Genomic DNA, 21,099 nt, shown 5'->3' with positions numbered 1-21,099 from the left:
ACTGCTTTTTCTTCTACTGTTGGATGCCCATGTCCAACGAATGCGGTACCTCTCAGAACCAATCTATCAGTGGATAACTTTCTGTCCACCAACCATAACATCATTTCTTGTAAAGTCCTTCTCTTCCTTTCACATTGAAAGAAGTGTTGAAAATTTTGCAAACCTTTTCAACATTTGTGGATGAAGTGAGTGGTCATGGAAAATGTATTGAAACGTGTGGTGCATTTAAAAACAAGTGAAGCCATTCAATGGTTTGATTCAGAGTGTGAATACAAGTGAGTGGGTTCGATTCAAATGATTGGAATTGTCTCGTTTTGGTGGTCCATATTCGATTCTAAACTTTAGCATTATCGTTATGACTTTGTCAAGTATATCATTTGGTTCAATTGTTCTTTTATCAGAAAAGTTCCATTCTTGAATTATTCTTTCAATTTTGACTTGTTTCCATTAAGAGACCTATTTCCTAAGTGGAGATAGAACCCATAGAAATTATTGTGAATTGAAATAGTTGCGGATTGTAAATTAAATACTCAACTGAGATTTTGAACTTGGGAAAGTGTTACAGAAAGAGGGAACTTACAAATGAAATTGAACAGAGTTTTACGTTTTCCAATACAATGGCACTCAATAATTAATTGGTACCATTCCATAATTACAGATCAACATCATGTTTGAAAAGTGACAGAACATGGAAGGTCCCACAAACAATAACATTAAGGTCACACGCATCACTTCTGAATATTATTAGGATTGAGGCAATTTTCCAATGATCGACCTAGTCACACTTCTGGAAAGAAAAATCCTTTTTGAAATGAGTTCATGACGACAGTTCAAATCTCCATGAATCAGGTCCTGACCATCTAGTCAACCAACCAACCACCATGGTGAAATAACCAACCATTAATGAACGACAACGCCACTCTCCAAACTCTCATTCAACGAGTCTCTACATGTCTTCGTGACAAAACAAACTCCAAATTCTCATTCAATCTCTCTCTGAGAAATTCTTTCGACGGATCTTTGCATTCATAGTTCTTTTTGAATTAAAAAAAACCTCACCACCAAAAGAGTGGAATAGAACAAGAATTGGATATTCTCATTCTCTCTCTCATCACTATTTACATTAGATTGTATGGTTACTCGTTTTATCGATCACTCTCTCATTGAACGATTATTACTTGTAACCATTCATTAATCATTCTAATCATAACTCATCAGTAGTATCAACATCGATATTGACGAAAGAGTGTGCTAGCAGGTTCTCCTCATATATTCCATTGTTTGAATTGTTGTAACGTCTCTTCTTTTGGTTCCTTTTGAGAATTGAATGAAAGTCTCATAGAATTCTTGTTGTTGTTGTTCGTGTTGTTGTAAAAGCGAAATCACACCCATCGTTACCGGTAACACATTGGTTGTATTGAATGAAGAAGAGCAGTTCAACCCTCTTGCTATTGACCACAAATTTGATTCACAGATAACGCCATTATTATTATTTTTAGAAATGGATGCTCACATGCCAAATGTCATGCCTTCATGCGCATCGATTAATGCCATGTCACAATCATCATCTCCAGCAGCTATTCTTCTCAAAAACACTGCTCTTCCTCTCGACACTAGAATGGATGTCATTCAATTCGCAAGAACTGTCGTTTCTTCCCTTCGCCATCCACATCACTCAAATGTCAAAATGTCAGAAGATGAACAAGAATTGAAAATTATTGCACATTGGACCTCTCAGGAGAACAGATTGAACCTCATTCCTTCCACCGAAAGTATTGAGTCCTCTGATTCTACTCTTTCTAGCATTAGTTGTTCAACAGGTTCCAACAATTACAACACTACGGAGCTTTCAAAAACATCTTCCTTGTCCTCTCTCATCGATGAAAAGTATTTCACTCCAAAAAGAAAGAACACTGCTGCCTCAAGAAAGAATCCTCAAGACTTGAAACATTTACAACAAGGAAAACCAAACATGAAGAAGAAGAAATTCTCTCCATTATTGAACAAGGATTCATTTGAAATTCCAAAAAAGACTGGAATTTTCTTTTCTGTCTTTAATCTCATCAATGACATTTTAAGTCCAGGAACTCTTAGCATGAGTCAAATGACTGCTCAATCTGGTATCTTTTCCTCTTATTTATTAACCTTCTTGTTTGGAGCTGTCACTCTTTTCACTCTTTGCCTCTTGTACGAATTGAGAAGAAATCATTTAAAATCAAGTTTAATTGAATTGAGCGAAAAAGCATTTGGAAAATTGGGAGTTATTTTCACAAGCATTGCTATCATCTTGTTTAATTTCGGAGGAGCTTTGGGAATGTTCATCATGTTTGGACATATGGTTCCAGATTTGTTACAACAATGGAAATTACAATTTTACAATCCAAAACAATTTGATTCACAAGAAGGATTTGTTTCACCACAACTTCAATCCATTCATGAATGGATTTCCACTCTCACAAGCAGAACGGCTGTTTTAATTTATTTGACTCTCTTAATGATTCCATTTGCGTTGAGAAAGCAACTCACAAGTTATGCTTTTACTTCATTCCTATCCGTGAGTTCCGTGTTCGTCATTGGTGCTTGGCTTGCGTATGAAGCAGTGAGTGGAAATAAGAGATTTGTTCCTCCTCCTTCCGATGCTTTGAATTTTGTGAGAGGTTCACAATTTTTCTCGGCATTGGGAGCTTTGGCTTTCATTTATGTGTGTCATGACATTTGTTTTCACATATTTGAAGGATTGAAGAGACCTACACGATTGAGATTCTTTGTGGTTGCGTTGTGTGTCGTGTTGTTGACTATTGTGACGATTATTACGGTGGGAACGAGTGGATTTTTATTGTTTTATGATCGATGTTTGAATGATGCCAATGTGTTGAATTTGTTTCCATTGAATGATCCATGGGCTATTGCAGCTCGAGTGTTGTTGTCATGCAATATTTTGTTGTCCATTCCATATGCCTTGTTCATGCCAAGGGATTGTTTGAAACAATTGTTGATCTTGTTGATTCCTAAAAGAGTGCAGAAAGGGTCCGTTTGGACGAGTTTCAAAAAAAGTGCATTGGCAAAAGAGTTAGGTCATGTGGTTTTGACACTTTTTATATTATGCAGCGCATTTGGAATTGCAGTGGCTGTGAATGATTTGGGAATTGTTTCAGATTTGTTTGGAGCAGTTGCTGCTGCTTCATTGGCTTATATTATTCCACCTGCGTTGTTCTTGAAATTGGAATTCTCCTGGTGTGGTGGTTGTCTAAGTGGAGAGACAGCCTTGAAACGATGGACCAGTAGGGTGTTTAGAAGAAAGAATGGCTCTTTGAACAACGCCAAGATGTTGAACAGTTCTTCAGAGTTGATTGAAATGAGCGAACAACCGGTTGAAAGTCAAAAGACATCCTCTCAACTTGATCAAGTTGCAATGGCAAACGACGAGTTTTATTATCAAGAGACTAGCATTTCCAGAGGTTGTTTGAAATTGTGCATTGGTTTGACATGCATCTTTGTGTTGATGTTGGGACTACTCACGTTCTTGAGTACCATTGTCAGTGTTGCCTTTAATAAGCTGAGTTAAATAAATGATCATTGGTTTCAAATTGGATCAAGGAGTGATGAATTGTTAGCCTTCAGGCTTAACGTCACCTTCTGCTTTGCCAACAACTCTTGAAATGTTGGAATAAATACTTTAAAATGTGTGTTTCGAAATCTAGAGTGAAATGTAATAATGTTTTCCATGACTGTTATGAATTTTGGAACAAGTCGAATTGGTGGTCACACACCATTCATACCACACTTTTCTTGTGACATTATGATCACAGTTTCGCCACATTTGAACTCCGATGTCTTCACCCTTCTTGACAATGACTGGAGTTTCAATAGGGAAGAAAATTGGGAACCAACTAAACATTCCTGAAGAAAAAGTATCAGGTAAAATGCTCATCCATACATCCTTATACAATTGACATTCAAAATAGCCAATGAGGCCATGAACAACTGCATTCTGCTGAGATTTGAAACGAAGAGAGACGTATCGATCATTATTCACAAGTGGAACCTGCAAAGTGTCATTAGTTTCATCGCAAAGACTTTCCTTGAGAGCTTCAGTGACTTGAGGATTGGGATGAATAAAGGTAAAACATCGTTGAGGTCTGTCAAGAACAACACCTCTATGAACCAGGCAAACATATCCAGTCTCAAAAGCAGATGCTTCAAAAGTAGTCGATTTTTGTAAATTTTTCACTTCACTCCAAACCTTGTAACTGCAAAGAGGGCTCAAATAGGAAGTGTAACGTGCAGGTATGGAAATTCCTTCGCCGTTCTCTTTCAAGAGGCGTTGAGCCCCATCTAAACATTCAGGACTCAATTCATTGTCTCCAAACGATCCTAATAATTCAGAAACTAATAAATCTGCCTTCTCAGGAGGATTCCACATACGCATATCTTTTTGAATAATTTCAACAATTGGAATTTCCAAATTTTCACCTGCATGAGCTTGTGTAAATGTTCGCCAAATGGTCTTTTTGTAGTAGAGGAGATGACTTAGGGCATTAGGATTCTTCTCCACTGCATACACCAAAACTGGGACTTTGGTGGTTCGAGCTGCTCTCAAAACAGCCTTAACAATTGGGCCACGACCTGCTCCCAATACCATCGCAATGACTCGTAGAGTTTTGATATCCTCTTCGTTCGAGACCTTCTTTTTCTTTGCTTCATACAAATCTGAGAGAGCCTTCTCTGCAGCCTTCTCATAGAGCATGTATTTGATGGGGTCTCTTTCAAACACTTCATAGGTTTGACTGTCTAAATTGTCAATCAATGGTTGTAAAGGTCTCTGCAAAAAATCTCTAAAGGACTTGCTAAACACTTCTACATTGGTGAGCATGCAACTGGTTTCAAAGAGTGACATAATGATTCTCTTATAGAGAGCCATATTTGGGCTTGGTTCATTCTCAAAGCCTGTTGCACTCAAAACCAATTGAATGTTGTATTTAAATGTTTTTCGAAGGAATTGTGCAACATCGTCATGGAGGAACGAAGTGGTATTGTTTGCAGGCCTTGAAAAGAGATCCAAATTCAAAATAATTGTTCTCACATTTTCGGCGATCCAAACAGAAAGAGATGTCACCAGAGGATTTTCAGCTCCAAATGTTTGTTTTTCGAATGCATTCCACAGTGTGTCCTGTGGCGCATATTGTTCAAGAGTGACACCTGTATGGGTTTTCTTTTTTTTCTTTTCACTTTCTCCGTGTTGCTGACTCGATTGTTTGAGTGATAGGCTTAATTCTTCCACGTCCTTATTTTTCAAATCCAAGACTGGAATGAGTAAAGTGTGACTATCGCACATGGTCCTCACTAAATTCCACAAGTAATAATTGTTGACACTAAATCGTACCCATATAGCCGTATTTCCCATTGTTGGAAGAATAAGATTAATAAATTGAGCGAGTGCAATGGCCATTTCCTTATTTTGAGGCTCTGGAAAGAGAACGGCAGGAATGCACAGGTGTGTGGCCCATTGCAATTCCTGTTGAATAATGAGCTTGGCAGCTTGAACTTGCATATGAATTTGTGAGAGAGTGCCTGCTGTGGATGGAATGGCAAATGGTGATGAATGATGATTATTTGTTAATTGTTGTTTGTTTTGTTTGCTTGAAGAGGTCTTTTTTCCTTCAAGAGGCGCCGACGACGAGGAAGAAGCAGCAGCGTACTCATCCAATCCAGGAACATCATAGGGCTTATCGGAAGAGAGTAACTTTTTGTTGGTGGGTGAATAAATTCCAAAGGCTGCTTGGAATGCTGCTTCATCGACTTTACCGACCATGCAATGGGACCAATCGGTGGTACGGAATAGATATTGTCTGGATGAAATGTTGTGTTTTTGGCAAATTTGCCTCAAATCTAAGAGATGGCTGGTATTATGGTTGGGTTGGTGGGAGAGTTGAGTTGGATTGGTGGTGGTAGTAGTAGCGGTGGTGGAAGTCTTGCCCGATGAGCTCATCTTGCTTTGTAAATTTTGTTGTTGTTGTTGATGATGATGAACGGAAATATCCATCAAGAGAAAATCCAATCCGAATTCATTCACGACGGCAATTCCTTCTTCCACACTCTCTACATGTAATTTACTTGAATTATTGTTTTTAGCCATCATGTTATTTGGATTCGTTAATGATTTCAATGATGATAAGGTGGAATGAAATTCCAATCCCATGAATGGTGGTGTAGCGGTTTCCTGACTCCATGTATTGGTAATGGTGTCCACAATGGGATCACTTAAATCGTCCATACTATCTTCAGGTTTGATTGTATTAAAACACAATTAAATACAATTAAACACAATTAAAGAGTTGTTCTTGAGTGAGTGTTGGATGACCCGGTAGCAGCGCTGCTGATTTGATGGCAAACAATTTTTTTCTTCTTCGATCAACTTTTTTATTGACGACAATTCCCTCTTTAAATAACAACACATTAGAAAGCAGTAGTGCTTCACATCCCATGCCTTTCTATTGAAACACGTGTTTAGAGCCTTCTTTTGTGAGAGGATTTCGGTGATGTTTGTATCGAGTTCTTCCTGTATGCTAAGGCAGAATTCTATTGAATGTGCTGTATCCAATCATTACTCTATGACACAAAGTGAGAATAGGTAGGAACATGGTAATTTTGAAGTCTCGTTTAAGCTGTTGAAAATCGACAACTGAGCACTCAAAATTCAATTGAATTCATTCTTCTTTGTTTCATTAGAGTATACTTGAAGATTTGCTTCACACTTCACTCTGACAGCCAAGCAAAAACAAGCAACAGCAAATGAACACAATAATGACTAAATTACTCTGATTCATTGGTGCTTTCTTCCAATGACGAGCTCATGGACTCATTGTCAGAATGCAGGGTTGACAGTTCGCCATGGCTTCGTTTCATTTTTCATCTTCTTGCTTTTGCGTTTTTACAGATTTTAGAAGAAATTAAGGAGTGTCACACATACTCAACGGTGAATAGCCGCTCGTCAACATAAAAGCTCTCGTTAGCAAAAAGAGAAGCAAAAGGGAGTATCAACTCGATCTTCAAAAATACCAAATATTTTCAAAGAAGCAAAAAGTTCAAGGGGAGCAATGGGAATCGAACCCATGGCCTCCTGCACCCAAAGCAGGAATCATACCACTAGACCATGCTCCCTCGATGTTATGTCTTACAAATTATATACAAATTTAGACAATGGATGTTGGTAACTGAAGAACAGGGAACAAAGTTAATCAATCACCCGGATAGAGAGATGACGATTGTAAAAGGGTATTGAATGCCATGTATTAAGGTTGATTGAATGGAGGTTGATTACAAGAAATCAAATATTCTGAAACTGCCGTTGCAGACATAAGTCACAGGTCCTATCATGTTGACACGAGTCATTGTTGTCGCATCATCTTGTTTTCTTCGATCATAATTAAAGTACAAATCTCCTCCATTGAGTTTCACTTGAACCGTGCACACGGGAGGTGGTGAAGATGATGGTGTTCCTTCATTATTTTGACCATTTCCATAAAACTTCCTTAAATAGACTAATTGTGAAACAGCAAATGCTCCAGTTCCACATGCATTTGTTTCACCACTTCCTCGTTCCCACTACCAAGTTGTGTGTTTTTTTTTCCATGAATAAGAGACGCATGGTGTCATGGAAAAATTCATTTCTGCAGTTCGAATAATTGTGTGTACATTTCAACCCATTTCAAACTTACCGTTCTTTGTCTCACTCTCAACACACAATTCGATTCGAGCATCTCGATCAGTGTCGATCTATTTTCTCGTTTTTTCACGTTCGTCGGCAATGCGTCAGTCATCATTTCAATAAATTCCACATTGGTTCGTTGAGGAAATATTTCTCGATCATTTTCAATCACAGAACCAACAAGAGCTAATGGAATTTTGTTCACATCTTTCCAAATCGTCTCGAAGACACTCGATTTATCATTCATTCCAATTTCATTCACAAAACAAATTGCATGAGGATTTGGAACCAACAGACAATACAATGGAATTTTCAACACATGTTGTTGTGTGTAATGGTAGAGAACTTTTCGAACAAGTCCTTCTTCTTGATTGACGAGAGGAACTTCCATAAGTGGGTTTTCAAAATCTGTGGCCATGTCAAAGTTTGAAGCTTGTGTCTGTAATTGCCCCATTTCAATTTCTACCCATAATGTATGATTGGTTGGTGTAGTCGCTACTAGTAGAATTTGATCATGAACAATGAAATAATTCTCGTCATGACAGAGTTGTTGTCTCTTTTTGTTGCCTTCCTCTTCAACTCCAGCATAACAAATGCAATCATAGACTTTTCGGTGGCTTTGAACTCGAACATGATAGCCATATTGAACATTTGAAAAACGTTCGTGATGTGAAATTTGATTTTTTTCAATTTTTTTCATTGCAATCAATCGATCACAGGCATACTGAGCGACACATCTCAAACCATTGCCACACATTTCTCCACTGGATCCATCCGAGTTATACATTTCCATTCGACAGTGAATGGTAGTATTGTTGTGAGAAGATGATGATTGAATTGTATTTTCCTCCAATAACTCTAAATTTGGTGTTGTGATGAAAATCACACCATCGGCTCCAATTCCAAAATTTCGATGACATAATTTTTGAATTATGTGTTCAAGAGTGTATGAATGAGTGTTTGGATGATGATGATGATTGGACAATGAGCCATTCTCATCATTTTCATTTGGTCCAATATTCAAATGTTTAATAAATTTTCGAAAATCATTTTCAGAAGGATTGGAATGTCCATTTCCGAAACAACAATCAATGTAAAGATAATCATTTCCAAGTCCATGCATTTTACAAAATGAAAAACAATCATTGTGAGTGTGTTGTTGCGATTCCACTAAGGATGATGACGAGAAAATGGATAAATTTTGTTGAGCCATTTTTTTCGAACGATTTTTTGACGTTTTGCGTTGACAGGTTGAGGATTTTTTTCATTTCTATATTTATGAATGAATTATTATTTCAATAATGGAAGAGTACGATGTGTTTGAAAATGCTCAAATCCGAAACAAATATTGGTGTGGACATTTATACACCAAAAATGTTTGCAAACACAATGAAATAATTATTTATGATGAATTAAATCCAAATTACTGTTTAGAATTTTCATAAATGAAATCAAGGACTCCCTTTGCAGTCATTGGTCCATCATGACTGATTGGGTTCTTTAAATTACCATCTTTGAATAAATAAATAGTTGGAAATCCTTCTAAATTCAATCGATTGGACAATGATTCATACTTGTCACCATCGACTTTGGCAATTTTGATATCCGATCTTTTAGATTCGGAAACAACCTTTCCGAGCTTGGCCAAGGAAGTGGAGAAGGCTTGGCAGTGTCCACACCACTAAGATCGAGTTTCGAATGTTGATCATTGTCGAAAGTTTACAAGAAAATTATTTTCCAAATCAGGATCATCATCATGATTTGACAAGAATATCAATAGGTCAAACAATTAATTGATAAGCCAAACAAATAAGTACAATTACTATACTACTACTAATAGCAATACTACTACATACTGGTGCATAAAACTCTACAAGGACATACTTGTTACTCTTGATGAATGTATCAAAATTTTGATCGGTTAATTCCGTGACTCCTGTCATTACATCTTCGGGTTTTCCTCCGAGAATGAATGGTGCAAAGAGAATGGAGCACACAAATAAGCAAAAAACAATCAAGGTTGTTGTTGTTGATTTCATTCCGATAATGGCTACACTAGTGGTGGTGGTCAATTGTTTACGATGATGATGTTGTTGATATGGACAACACGTGTATTTTTTTTTGGATTGATGAAAAGTTGTTGTTGATCTGCCAGCTGTCACAAGACCTCTATCAAAGATAAAGTTTACAAAAATCGCAATAGGAAATTGTTCATAAATGATTCATGTCAACTATTTGACTGTTTTTAGTTTGTATTTATTCCTTGGTGTCTTGTTTAGTCCTTTAAAAGTGATCATGTTCCTCCCATTGTGAATATCTTGTATAATATTTCCCTGATGGTGTAGAATAAAAACTGTTATAGACATCACAACAAAATGAAAGATCGAGTGAAGGCAGAATTCTATGACTCACACAGCAACACAAATCAGCTAGAGACGCCATCCAATATGGATATCCACATGATCTTAAAGAGTTTCCAATGAAATTGTTGGTCTTGTAGCAACAACAAGAAGTCATGCACCAGCAGCATAAAATGCATGAACAGTTGCATAGAGAAAGAAGAGGTACGTCGCACCATTTTTCAACACAACACTTGTCCAAAGTTCCAATTCCTGCAGTGACGTGAAATAATCTCTTATCACTTGGACGAGTGTGACTCATACTCGAGACACTCACTTGTGGATACCTGGGCAGAGAGAAAATATTGTGCTTCATTTTCGTTGTGGTTCGATCGAATTCTAAAGTTTGAAATGTAAATGTTAGCAGCAGTTGTTCATTTGTCAAAGGTCGCTCGACTTGAATTTCATCATCTTTTCCAATTCCAAATTGTGTGAAATATTTTTCTCTCCATTCGTCAGATATTGAAAGTTCTGACTTGTAAATGTGTTGGAGGGCAGTCCGAACGAAATGTATTCTCTGATTATCGTTCATAGTGTCAAATGAGACTAAATTGAAATAATTAATCATTGCAAGAGATCCCACTTGGCCACGCTCATAATCAACTTCCTTGATAGAGGGCAAAGCAATTTTCTTGTTCATGATTTGCCTTCGATATCTACAAATAAGATTTTGATGAAGTGTTAAAAATTTGTAGATTTTTGGTATCTCACCATGTTGAAGCAATCTACTGAGATAATTCATTTCCACATCGCTGTACACTTTCTTTAGAGGTATTTCACACTTGTCCATAATGGGTATTAAGCGAAAATAAAAGAATACATATAAAGAAATTTTTGCAACATCCTTGAGCTTTTCCTCGAGAGAAGATCGCCAAATTGTAAGTTTTCTAAAAGCTAATACTCGTTTGTAATGTTCGACTACAACTCCAAGGTATAGGTCAATGATATATGAATCGACTGTTTCGAAAAGTGCGTAGTACCTTCTCCTATTGTTCAATCGAATAATTGATTCTCTAGGTATTCCTCTGGTTGTTTCGTATTTTTCGGTTATATGGATATGCAGAATAAACTTTTTAAATACTCTGAAAGGATTCGCAGTCATCTTTTTCGTGCACGTGAGTAATGTCGGATACTGACTGCGCCATTTTTTCAACCTGTCCTTAATTGTGACATGTTGATTAATCAGTTTCTGTCTCTTCTCTTCTGTTTTTGCATGATAGGTCATGTTAATCGCAGGTTTGGTAATGTTGGATTGCAAGTCATTGTTGTCGTCATCAATTCCTAATGTTGGCGGAGTTGGCCCATAGATACCATCTAAACACTCCAAAAGAGCATCTGATTGTTCCCAATCAATCACAACTTCTACTTCAAATTCTGCAATTTGTTTACAATTTTGTTTTCCAAATAGTTCTATGAATTGTTGCAGTAAGAGACTTGGATTTTCGAGTTCTTCTTCCTCACTGTCAATCCTACTTTGAGTGTTGTCCTCAACTCCAAACGCCACATTTAAATAAACTCTCGGTAAATACATATTTTCCATTCTCTCATTGATACGATTGTTCGAATACATTTCCATTATATTTTCCTCAATTTCAGACGTCAATTTGCAGTCATCACCCAACAAATTCCAACCACCCGATAACATTCGGAATAAATTTCGACATGAATATTTGAGAGATTCAATTTCACTTGCTCCTGTAAAATAGCTCAACACCAACTCCAAAGTATCGAGATCCAAATCGCAGAGTTTAGATCTGGGAATAATTTTGTGTTGTTGAGTTTGTTGGACGTTATGGTGAATGGTGCTGAGAGGATCATCATCAATTACATGGTTGTTGTGTTCATGTTGAGACATTTTTTGTGAAGGAGAAGAATTCAAAATGTTGTTTACGGAATGTTATAAAATTTTTTTTCTCCACAATAAAAATTAGGATTAAATTGAATCTCAACAGAAAACTTTTTTCAATGCCTCAGCCTGTTAATTTGTAGTGACAAAGTTGATTTGTAGGTTTCAATTATTCTTCCCACAACTCCACGGTGACAACTTCAATAGAATCATCCTCTTCAAATTTACATCTCACATTGGCGTTATCGATTCTAAAACCATACAACTTGTCATCTCGTCTCTTTCTCATGTAGACTGGTCTTGGGTCGCTTTGTAGTACCTGAATGATTGCTTTTTTAAGTGCATCAAGATTATCATAAAAGCGTAGCTTGGGTAATAGTTGCTCTAGATCTGTTATTGCCTGTTGAGAAAATGAAATTTTGGATTCATCAATTTGTTGCACATATGTATCTTCTTGAATCCATTCTGGAACTGTGGTTTCAGTATTGGGCAAGCTATCATACCTTGAAATGTAGGGCTTAATATCAATGACAGGTGTACCATCTATAAGATCAGCACCACTCAGGTACACAAACTTGCCTTCAATTTTCTCAATTTTAGCCACACTGAGTCCAATACCGTTGGGTCTATGTGGAGATCGAGTGGCATAAATACCAACCTTTCCGTTGCCGTTCATTCTTGGAGGTCTAATTTTCACACGGTCATTGCTTTCCAACGAGTTCTCATGGAACACAAACATGAGCCAGCAATGGCTAAACTTTTCTAATCCGTCTAGTGCCAATTCTCCTTGAGGTATTGTTACTTCGAGTATTCCCTTACTTGCGTCGACTAAACCAAATTGTCGTGGACAGCCATTCTTTGTCGGAAAGACAGAGTGAAAAATTCCAATGGATTTCATGTTGAAGGAGTAAGTTTTTGTGTGACTGTCATAATTGGATATTACTTCATTGTGGAGACTTGATGCCGTTTCAGTATGGCTGGTGGTGCTGCTACCCGTTGTCACATTTTCTGTATGACTCACTACTGGTTCCTTAACTTTGGAAGAAATTGTTTTTCTATTTAGTTTTCCAGCATAATGAGAAGGAATATATCCAATATAAACTTTGGTCAACTCTTTTTCGTCGCTTGAAAGAGTTGCATTTGAATCCGATGTTTCATTTCCTGTGGAAAGCACGTCAGAAATTTGTCGTTTCACTCCCTTCTTTTTCTGCTGTTGTGAGAACCACAAAGAAGGAGCAACTACTACAAGACGCCATTCTCCCTTTTCCAATTCTTCAATTGAGAAAATTTTTGTTCCCTTATCTAACATTAACAATACATTATTGGAATCCTTGTTTTGATCTTCATAATTTTTATGTTCGTTCATTAAATTATTTTGGGCTGTTGTTGAAGATGACGTCTGCCGTTGAGATTGATGAAGAGAGCCAGCAGTAGTCGTATTCTCAGAATTGCTCGGAATAGTTCTATATAGCACACAAGATGGCTTTTGAATGACATGACTAGGCTCCAATTCTTTTTCGATGAATTTTTCAAACTCCGATACATCGTCAATGGTTTGAAATTCATATTTTCTAGTAGATGACTCATCCAACAACGGTATATCATTCTGCTGATTATTCCTTTCTATTTTGCTGTTGTTATATTCATATATAATTTTGAATAAATTCAAATTCGGAAAATATTGAACAATATTCATAGCTCCCTCGGATGATGGAGATGAACTCGGATTTGAAGAGCTACTCGTAGTATCTATCCTTGTTGTCGATGGTAAAGTACCCATCGTAGATGACATGATCTTATTGGAAGAAAAGGTTCGGACCAATCGAAAAAACAGCTTTGAAGACATTTTTTTCAATATTTCAATTCTTTTGTAAGTCGAGAGGAATTAATTCAAAGAACAACAGATTATGCGCATGATCATTGATCTATATTGGAGGGGCTTTGAAAAAAATCAAACAAAGAAACTATGTCAATACCTTCTTCAATGTTGAAATTGTTGTTAGAGATACCAACTCATCATGAATGGGAGACCATCATAGAAGTAACAATGACATCATTTGTTGCACTGATACATTCTCTATCTCTTTCGTCCATCTTAATTAGGTTTTTAACAAATAGAGCGAAAAATACTTGCAATCTAAATGAGGAAATTCCAAAAAAAGGTTATGTAGCTCTGCACAACATGACACAAACGAACACTTAAAATTTATCTCTCGTCTTTCTTCCTCTTGTCCACCGACGTTATGCAGTGCAACTTTACCTTTAAGGGAGGGAGATGAAGCTTCTACAATTGCACCTCTCACCAACACTATCAGAAAAACTGATACTGGAATTAAAATTCCTTAAAGGTCACTTCATTCGGGCTTTAAATATTCAACACGTTGTGATAAGAGCTTATTGGTATTCCATATATTGTCATTTGCTACCAATCACCCATCCCAGAACAACTGTCAAGAAAAATGTCTTTATGTTTGTTTACGACAAGCAGAGCTCTATTTCGATTCTCTCTTTCAACTCAATCTTCTTTATGATTATTCTCTCCTCTCTTTGGTTCTTTTCCAACAACAACTATTGGTGGGTTCATGCTCAAAGTTTCTCTTGCGAAATGACCCAAACACAAGATTTCTCAAAACCATGTTTCTCGATGCGAGTGGGAAGTTCTCGTGCATCTTATTCCAACCTAACTTTGATTGGATATGATTTGTTTTCATGATCCTTCGCCTGACTATTTGTGTCAGACACCACCTTCCACTGAGATGACATCCACACTGTCAGCTGTCACATGTGGAAACTTTCTCAATGACACTTGGGTGTCTTTGGAAGCGAATGAATTGTTACAACTTTCCTCTCACTTGTCGAATATGTATTTTTCAATTCAGAAAAGAATGACAGTGTGGCAGATGTCAAAGGAAGAACCCTTTTACTCTCGAAAGATTACTCTATGCATGGGTTTCTGATTTTAAATTGCATTCAAATATCCTATTGTCAGCAGTGACTGTCTCGACAAGAATTGCAAATTACCCTTCGATTGCTTTCATCTCACAAAGTGCTACCGCAATTTTTCTCTTTGTTTCTTCTCTTCATGTCCTCTTTTGTTGGATTGATGTCATTTATATTGTCATGAAAAATAGAACCAAGTCCTCTCCAATCATTGTGTAAGTACTTGTAATTAATCTTTCAAATTCAAATTGAATTAATTCAACTAAAACAAATTCCAAACAACAGAGCATGCAGTCACACGGTGTGTGGTGTTATATTGCTCCTTCTATTGATCTATGTGATGTTGAACATCTTATCCATGGTCATAGGTAATAATGATATGGGCAAGATGATTGTTATATTTTTTTCAATAATGTCTCTTTTTGTAGTATTTACTTGGTGGATTGTGTTGCTAGTTGCAGCGTTTATCTTACTCAAAAGATTATCAAAAACTCACAAAGTTCGAATATTTGATTATAAATTTACGAAATTTGTGATTTACGAAAGCGTTTGTTTGTGTCCCATAGTGTTAGAATATTAATTTGCAGTGGTGATGTTTTAATCCATGTGGTCCTTTTTTGTTTTGGGAATTCAAGGATTGGTGGCGATGATGATGGTCGTCGTTGTCATTATCAGCAGTTGTGCTATTATTCATGTATTGATGATACGAAACTGAAGAATGTTGAAATGGGGATGATGATTCCATCTTGAACCCAATAATGGGATCATTGAAATTTTGATGGTCGGAATAATAGACCGAGGAGGAGGAGGAGGAGGTCTGTAGTAGTGGCAGTAGTAGTAGTAGTGGTGGTGGTGAAGTATGGTGAGGATGATGATCATTCATCGCGTGTTTCATTGCCAGAGATGAAACTCTCAGCCTGTTCTTGTTGTTCTTGTGAACCAAGTCGCGCGTGTGATTGTGAGGATTGCCTCTCTCTTTTTTTGTTGTTGTGAAAAATCTCTTCGTTTAAAACCGTATAAACATCTATTGGAAGGGTTGTGAAAAATCTCTTCGTGTGATCAATGATTGGCTCGGAGCGGGAGGACATCAACATTAAGAATGGAACACACGGAGTACTCGAGTTGTTGTTGTTGTTGTTGTTGCTTTGAGGGAAGTTCCTGATCTTGAAGAAAAAATCTTTTTGAAAAAGAACTGACGGTTCGACGAATTCAATGGAATTAGATCATCCACAGACAACAACATCCTATTAGACATAGCCATAGACGAATTGGGTATCTTTTAAGGTAATTTTCGTGCATTGATCAACACGAAGATGTTGGGAAAGAGGCAAGTATACTTGCCTAGAACACTCTCTTTTTTAATAAAGGATCATTGAATGCAATAACAACCAACAAGAAGCGTGTGTATGAATCACACGATTTCAACAACGTGTGTGTGTTGTGTGAAACATTTTTTATAAGTTGGATCAACAACAACATATGTGTGTGTGAAAATAACGTTTTTGCTATACAATCAAGAATGATTCTGAATAATTTACAAAACCATACATTTGCCACTTCCAGAGCTTTGTTTCTTTCCACCCTTCTTTTCTTCTTGTGGTGGTTCCAAAACGACAGCAATACACTTGTTGAAAATATCACGCAATCCATCTTGAGTTCTTGCAGAGCATTCACCAAAATCAGCAGCACCAACATCTTGTTTCATTTGTTCACCTTCCTTATAGGTAATTGGTTTTTGATCCTTCTCTTCGAGAATCTTAATAAATTCTGGATCATCACGGAGATCTTTCTTTGTACCAACGAGAACGATTGGTGTATCTGGGCAGTGGTGTCTCACTTCTGGAACCCATTTGCTCTTAATGTTTTCCAATGAACTTGGGTTAACAATTGAATAACTGTTTTTTCAATTCATGAGTGTTGTGACAAGTAAATGACAAGTGACACATTTTGGAAAGTATTGTTAACATTAACAACAATCGTCATCTCATTCAACCACAACTTACCAAGCCAAGAATACATTAGTATCAGGATAGGAAAGAGGTCTCAAACGGTCATAGCTATTCATAGTAAGTCATCATCAAATGACAGAAACACACAAGTTGTCATCAAAAAGGTTCACAAATGTTTCGTTTCTAACAACAACAACAATAAACTCCATTACTTACTCTTCTTGACCAGCTGTATCCCACAATCCCAATGAAACGTTAATTTCCTTATATTTGACGTTGGCATTGTAGTTATCGAAAACAGTTGGAACGTAATCCTCTGGGAAAGTCTATTGTGATCAATGACAGTTGAAAGGAATGAATTGGAGATTCAGTTATGCGTGTTCGTTGAAGAGAGGATGGAGAAATTTGGATAGTTTGTTATTGGAAGAGGAGGAGAAGGACAAGTGTATGATTGTTGTTGTTGTTATTATTGTTGACATTCGATGAATCCATCATCATCATCAGATGACACATATTTTTATCATCATCGGGAGAAGATTCAACACCCCCAACGAATCACAAGTGAATGGACATTATGTGAATAATCATAGATATTACGAGAGAGTTTTCAAAAGTGTCAAAAGTCATCATCATACCCACGACCATAGCAAACCATCATCATCACGAAAATGAAAAATATTTCGTTTGAATGTCTGATTGACAACAATAATACACTTACATTTGAAGCAAATGAAATCAACAAACAAGTCTTTCCTACAGCACCGTCACCAACGACCACACATTTAATTGATTCATCCATTGTTATTGTTGTTGTTTTTGTTTATCTGTTGAAGAGGATTCGAACCAGAGAAGGAACATGAGAGATAGAAAAAGTTGAGAGCACCCCACAGTGAGAGCGTTACTTACAGGTTGGTTGTGTTTGTATTTTTTTGATGGCTGACATGGATGACCATTTTGTTTGTTTATCTGTATGTGACAGGTTAGATGCGAGAGACTTGTCTTTGGGTTACAAAGGAACAGAGTACTCGTTAGAGTTCCTTTTTCAAGATAATTTCATTACCCACGCCTGGATCAACAACCACAGAGTCAATGTTCAATAAGAAGTAATGAGCAACGGTGAGTTGAAACGATTGGATGTGAAGGACACCAATAACAAACATTAATTTCCACTTCATTTCCAATGACAAGACGAGCCAAATGTTTCTCAAATTTGGAATAATCTTGCTGGTTTGAAATACAGATGTTCAATTCAGAGGAATTTTCCAACCATTAGGGGAACTCTGAACTCTGTTTGCTTTTCAATTATTTCCTCACTACGGAATTGCAGTGTCTTTCCATTCATCTTTTCCTTAGGAACAAAGGAGCCTATTAAAGTGTTTGATTCAAGAGAATAACCAACTTGGTCACCTCTAGGACATCAATACCATCATCCTTCATTAAATGTTCCTTACGAGAAATGCATTATAAATCCATGAGAATAGGTTTAATATATTAAAAGTCTCAGAGCTTGGAAGAATTAAGAGTACTATTGCCTAAATCTCACACGATGGCACACTCGATCTTACAGCTCCTGAGCGGATGAGCTTTAATCAAACCAATTTTCTTCTCCAGTCATCCATCACATGAAAAATTCATGTTTCTACCTTCTTGTAAAATGTGAAAAAGACATGTCTTTTCAGGGCTGAACAATCGTTGTTCTCAGAGTGAGGATTTGTTTTTAAGGTACTTTGTTCTCTTCTCTCCCAGAAACGGAAGATGAATCATCTCACTCTGGATCAATGAAAGATGTTCATGCTGAACTTGTTTCATCTCAATCACGGAGAATGCAATAAACACCCATATTGAATGTCTCCATCCTTCCTTTGCTTTTGATGTCTTGCTCTTTCCGAAATGCTTATTCCGACACGATCGGAATTCACTGCTGTCGGAATTCAAAATGTTCATTCCGAATATGGAATCCCACTAATTTTAGAATATAAATACAAGAAACTCCTCCAAAGCATGTTCACAACAACAATTTCAAAATCAAAACAAAATTTCCAACTCCTCTCTCTAACTGCAATTACTGTATAAACACAACAAGAACAACAACCATACTTGTTCCCTTAATCCTTTCATAACAATCACACCAATCACACCATAAAATCTCTCGATTGATTATTCATCACAATATATATATATATTTATACATAAACAACAACCATGTCCTCTGTATTCGACGGTGCCATTGGTATTGATTTAGGAACCACTTACAGCTGTGTCGGTGTCTACATGGGCGACAATGTTGAAATCATTCCCAACGATCAAGGTAATCGAACCACTCCATCCTATGTGGCCTTTACCGATCAGGAACGTTTAATTGGAGACTCTGCCAAGAATCAAGTGGCCATGAATCCTCACAATACAGTATTCGATGCCAAACGATTGATTGGACGAAAATACAGTGATCCAAGTGTTCAGGCAGATATGAAGCATTGGCCATTCAAAGTCATTACAAAGGGAGATGATAAACCACTCATTCAAGTAGAATACAAGGGAGAAACTCATGTGTTCACACCTGAACAAATCTCGAGTATGGTTCTCACCAAAATGAAGGAAATTTCAGAAGCCTATTTAGGTAAAAAGGTCAAAAAAGCAGTCATTACCGTTCCTGCCTATTTCAATGATTCACAAAGACAAGCCACAAAAGATGCAGGTACTATTGCTGGTTTGGAAGTGTTGAGAATCATCAATGAACCCACAGCAGCTGCCATTGCTTATGGTTTAAACAAGAAAGGTGAAAGAAATGTTCTCATTTTCGATTTGGGAGGTGGAACCTTTGATGTCTCCATTCTGAACATTGAAGAAGGAGTTTTCGAAGTCAAAGCCACTGCTGGAGACACTCACTTGGGAGGTGAAGATTTCGATAACAGAATGGTCGAATATTGCTGTCAGGAATTTAAGAGAAAGTACAAGAAGGATATTCATGACAATCCACGAGCTTTGAGAAGATTGAGAACTGCCTGTGAGAGAGCAAAGAGAAATTTATCAAGTGCTGCCAATGCGACGGTTTCTGTCGATTCCATTATGGATGGCATTGATTTGGACATTCCAATGACAAGAGCCAAATTCGAACAATTGAATATGGATCTCTTTAAACATTGCTTCGAACCAGTGAGAAAGGTTTTGCAAGATTCTGGATTGGACAAGTCACAAATTGATGACGTGGTTCTCGTGGGAGGTTCCACTCGAATTCCAAAGGTTCAAGATATGCTTAAAGAATTCTTTAATGGAAAGGAATTGTGTAAGAGCATCAATCCAGATGAAGCTGTGGCTTATGGAGCTGCTGTTCAAGCAGGTGTTTTGACTGGAAAGGAGACAAGAGTCTTGTTGATTGATGTCACTCCTCTCTCACTCGGTATTGAAACTGCTGGTGGAGTCATGACCAAGTTGATTGAGAGAAACACTACTATTCCTTGTAAGAAATCAGAAACTTTCACGACCTATGCTGATAATCAAACAGCTGTCACTATTCAAGTCTATGAAGGTGAGAGAACCTTGACCAAGGACAATCACTTGTTGGGAAGATTTAATTTGGAAGGAATTCCACCTGCTCCAAGAGGTGTTCCAAAAATTGAAGTCACCTTTGAAATTGATGCAAATGGTATCATGAAGGTCTCTGCCAAAGATGAATCCTCTGGAAAGACTGAGAATATTACCATTACCAATGACAAGGGTCGATTGAGTAAGGAAGAAATTGAAGAAATGCTCAAGAAGGCGAAAGAAATGGAAAAGGAAGATCAACTTGTGAAGGAGAAGATTGAAGCAAAGAATCAACTCGAGTCGTATGCTTATCATTTGAAATCATCAATCGACGATCCTAATGTGAGTTCTAAATTGTCTGCCACTGATAAGGATACAGTGATGAAGGCTTGTGATGAAGTGACTCACTGGATTGACAACAATCCAAATGCCACCAAGGATGAATTTGAGAGAAGAAGAAAGGATTTGGAACACACTTGTGCTCCAATCATGACAAAGTTGTATCAAGCAGGAGCTGGTCAACCAGCAAGTGAGCCACATTTCAAGCCCTCTTCAACAGCAGGAACATCCTCTCAACAAACCTCTCAACCAAAATTCGAAGATGTCGACATTGATTAATAAATAACAACATTTAAAGTGACAAGAGCAGATTAATGCTTTCAGTGTGCAAGCATGAAAAAGCCATCCTTTAGGAGGACAATAAAACAACACATTTAAAAAGATAAATATCATCAA

The 21,099-nt window shown here is 37.2% G+C and overlaps 8 protein-coding genes across 8 annotated transcripts; 2 read left to right on the top strand and 6 right to left on the bottom strand.

Annotated features, from left to right (window-relative positions):
• Window positions 1-1,501: 1,501 nt before the first annotated feature.
• FDP41_012446 (uncharacterized protein) lies at window positions 1,502-3,565 on the top strand (the record flags this gene model as incomplete). The annotated part of the gene is made up of 1 exon (XM_044702967.1): window positions 1,502-3,565. One exon carries the CDS (start codon window positions 1,502-1,504, stop codon window positions 3,563-3,565), a length of 2,064 nt encoding a protein of 687 aa, XP_044566502.1.
• Window positions 3,566-3,697: 132 nt separating this feature from the next.
• Window positions 3,698-6,274, bottom strand: FDP41_012445 (uncharacterized protein; the record flags this gene model as incomplete). Its single annotated transcript, XM_044702966.1, has 1 exon — window positions 3,698-6,274. One exon carries the CDS (start codon window positions 6,272-6,274, stop codon window positions 3,698-3,700), a length of 2,577 nt encoding a protein of 858 aa, XP_044566501.1.
• A 1,043-nt stretch (window positions 6,275-7,317) lies between these two features.
• FDP41_012444 (uncharacterized protein) lies at window positions 7,318-8,921 on the bottom strand (the record flags this gene model as incomplete). The annotated part of the gene is made up of 2 exons (XM_044702965.1): window positions 7,318-7,605; window positions 7,719-8,921. The coding sequence occupies 2 exons, from the start codon at window positions 8,919-8,921 to the stop codon at window positions 7,318-7,320; spliced, it is 1,491 nt and encodes a 496-aa protein (XP_044566500.1).
• A 210-nt stretch (window positions 8,922-9,131) lies between these two features.
• Window positions 9,132-9,747, bottom strand: FDP41_012443 (uncharacterized protein; the record flags this gene model as incomplete). Its single annotated transcript, XM_044702964.1, has 2 exons — window positions 9,132-9,389; window positions 9,565-9,747. The coding sequence occupies 2 exons, from the start codon at window positions 9,745-9,747 to the stop codon at window positions 9,132-9,134; spliced, it is 441 nt and encodes a 146-aa protein (XP_044566499.1).
• A 244-nt stretch (window positions 9,748-9,991) lies between these two features.
• On the bottom strand, window positions 9,992-11,962 carry FDP41_012442 (uncharacterized protein; the record flags this gene model as incomplete). Its single annotated transcript, XM_044702963.1, has 1 exon — window positions 9,992-11,962. The coding sequence occupies one exon, from the start codon at window positions 11,960-11,962 to the stop codon at window positions 9,992-9,994; it is 1,971 nt and encodes a 656-aa protein (XP_044566498.1).
• A 160-nt stretch (window positions 11,963-12,122) lies between these two features.
• On the bottom strand, window positions 12,123-13,799 carry FDP41_012441 (uncharacterized protein; the record flags this gene model as incomplete). The annotated part of the gene is made up of 1 exon (XM_044702962.1): window positions 12,123-13,799. One exon carries the CDS (start codon window positions 13,797-13,799, stop codon window positions 12,123-12,125), a length of 1,677 nt encoding a protein of 558 aa, XP_044566497.1.
• A 2,628-nt stretch (window positions 13,800-16,427) lies between these two features.
• Window positions 16,428-17,641, bottom strand: FDP41_012440 (uncharacterized protein; the record flags this gene model as incomplete). Its single annotated transcript, XM_044702961.1, has 4 exons — window positions 16,428-16,788; window positions 16,897-16,950; window positions 17,059-17,168; window positions 17,561-17,641. 4 exons carry the CDS (start codon window positions 17,639-17,641, stop codon window positions 16,428-16,430), a joined length of 606 nt encoding a protein of 201 aa, XP_044566496.1.
• Window positions 17,642-19,044: 1,403 nt separating this feature from the next.
• FDP41_012439 (uncharacterized protein) lies at window positions 19,045-20,982 on the top strand (the record flags this gene model as incomplete). Its single annotated transcript, XM_044702959.1, has 1 exon — window positions 19,045-20,982. One exon carries the CDS (start codon window positions 19,045-19,047, stop codon window positions 20,980-20,982), a length of 1,938 nt encoding a protein of 645 aa, XP_044566495.1.
• Between the last annotated feature and the right edge of the window lie 117 nt (window positions 20,983-21,099).

The sequence above is a fragment of the Naegleria fowleri genome (assembly GCF_008403515.1).
Source record: "Naegleria fowleri strain ATCC 30894 chromosome Unknown tig13, whole genome shotgun sequence".
Classification (NCBI taxonomy): Eukaryota; Heterolobosea; class Eutetramitea; order Acrasida; family Naegleriidae; genus Naegleria; species Naegleria fowleri.
Note: the sequence above shows the minus strand (reverse complement) of the source record. Positions and strands in the feature narration are given on the sequence as shown.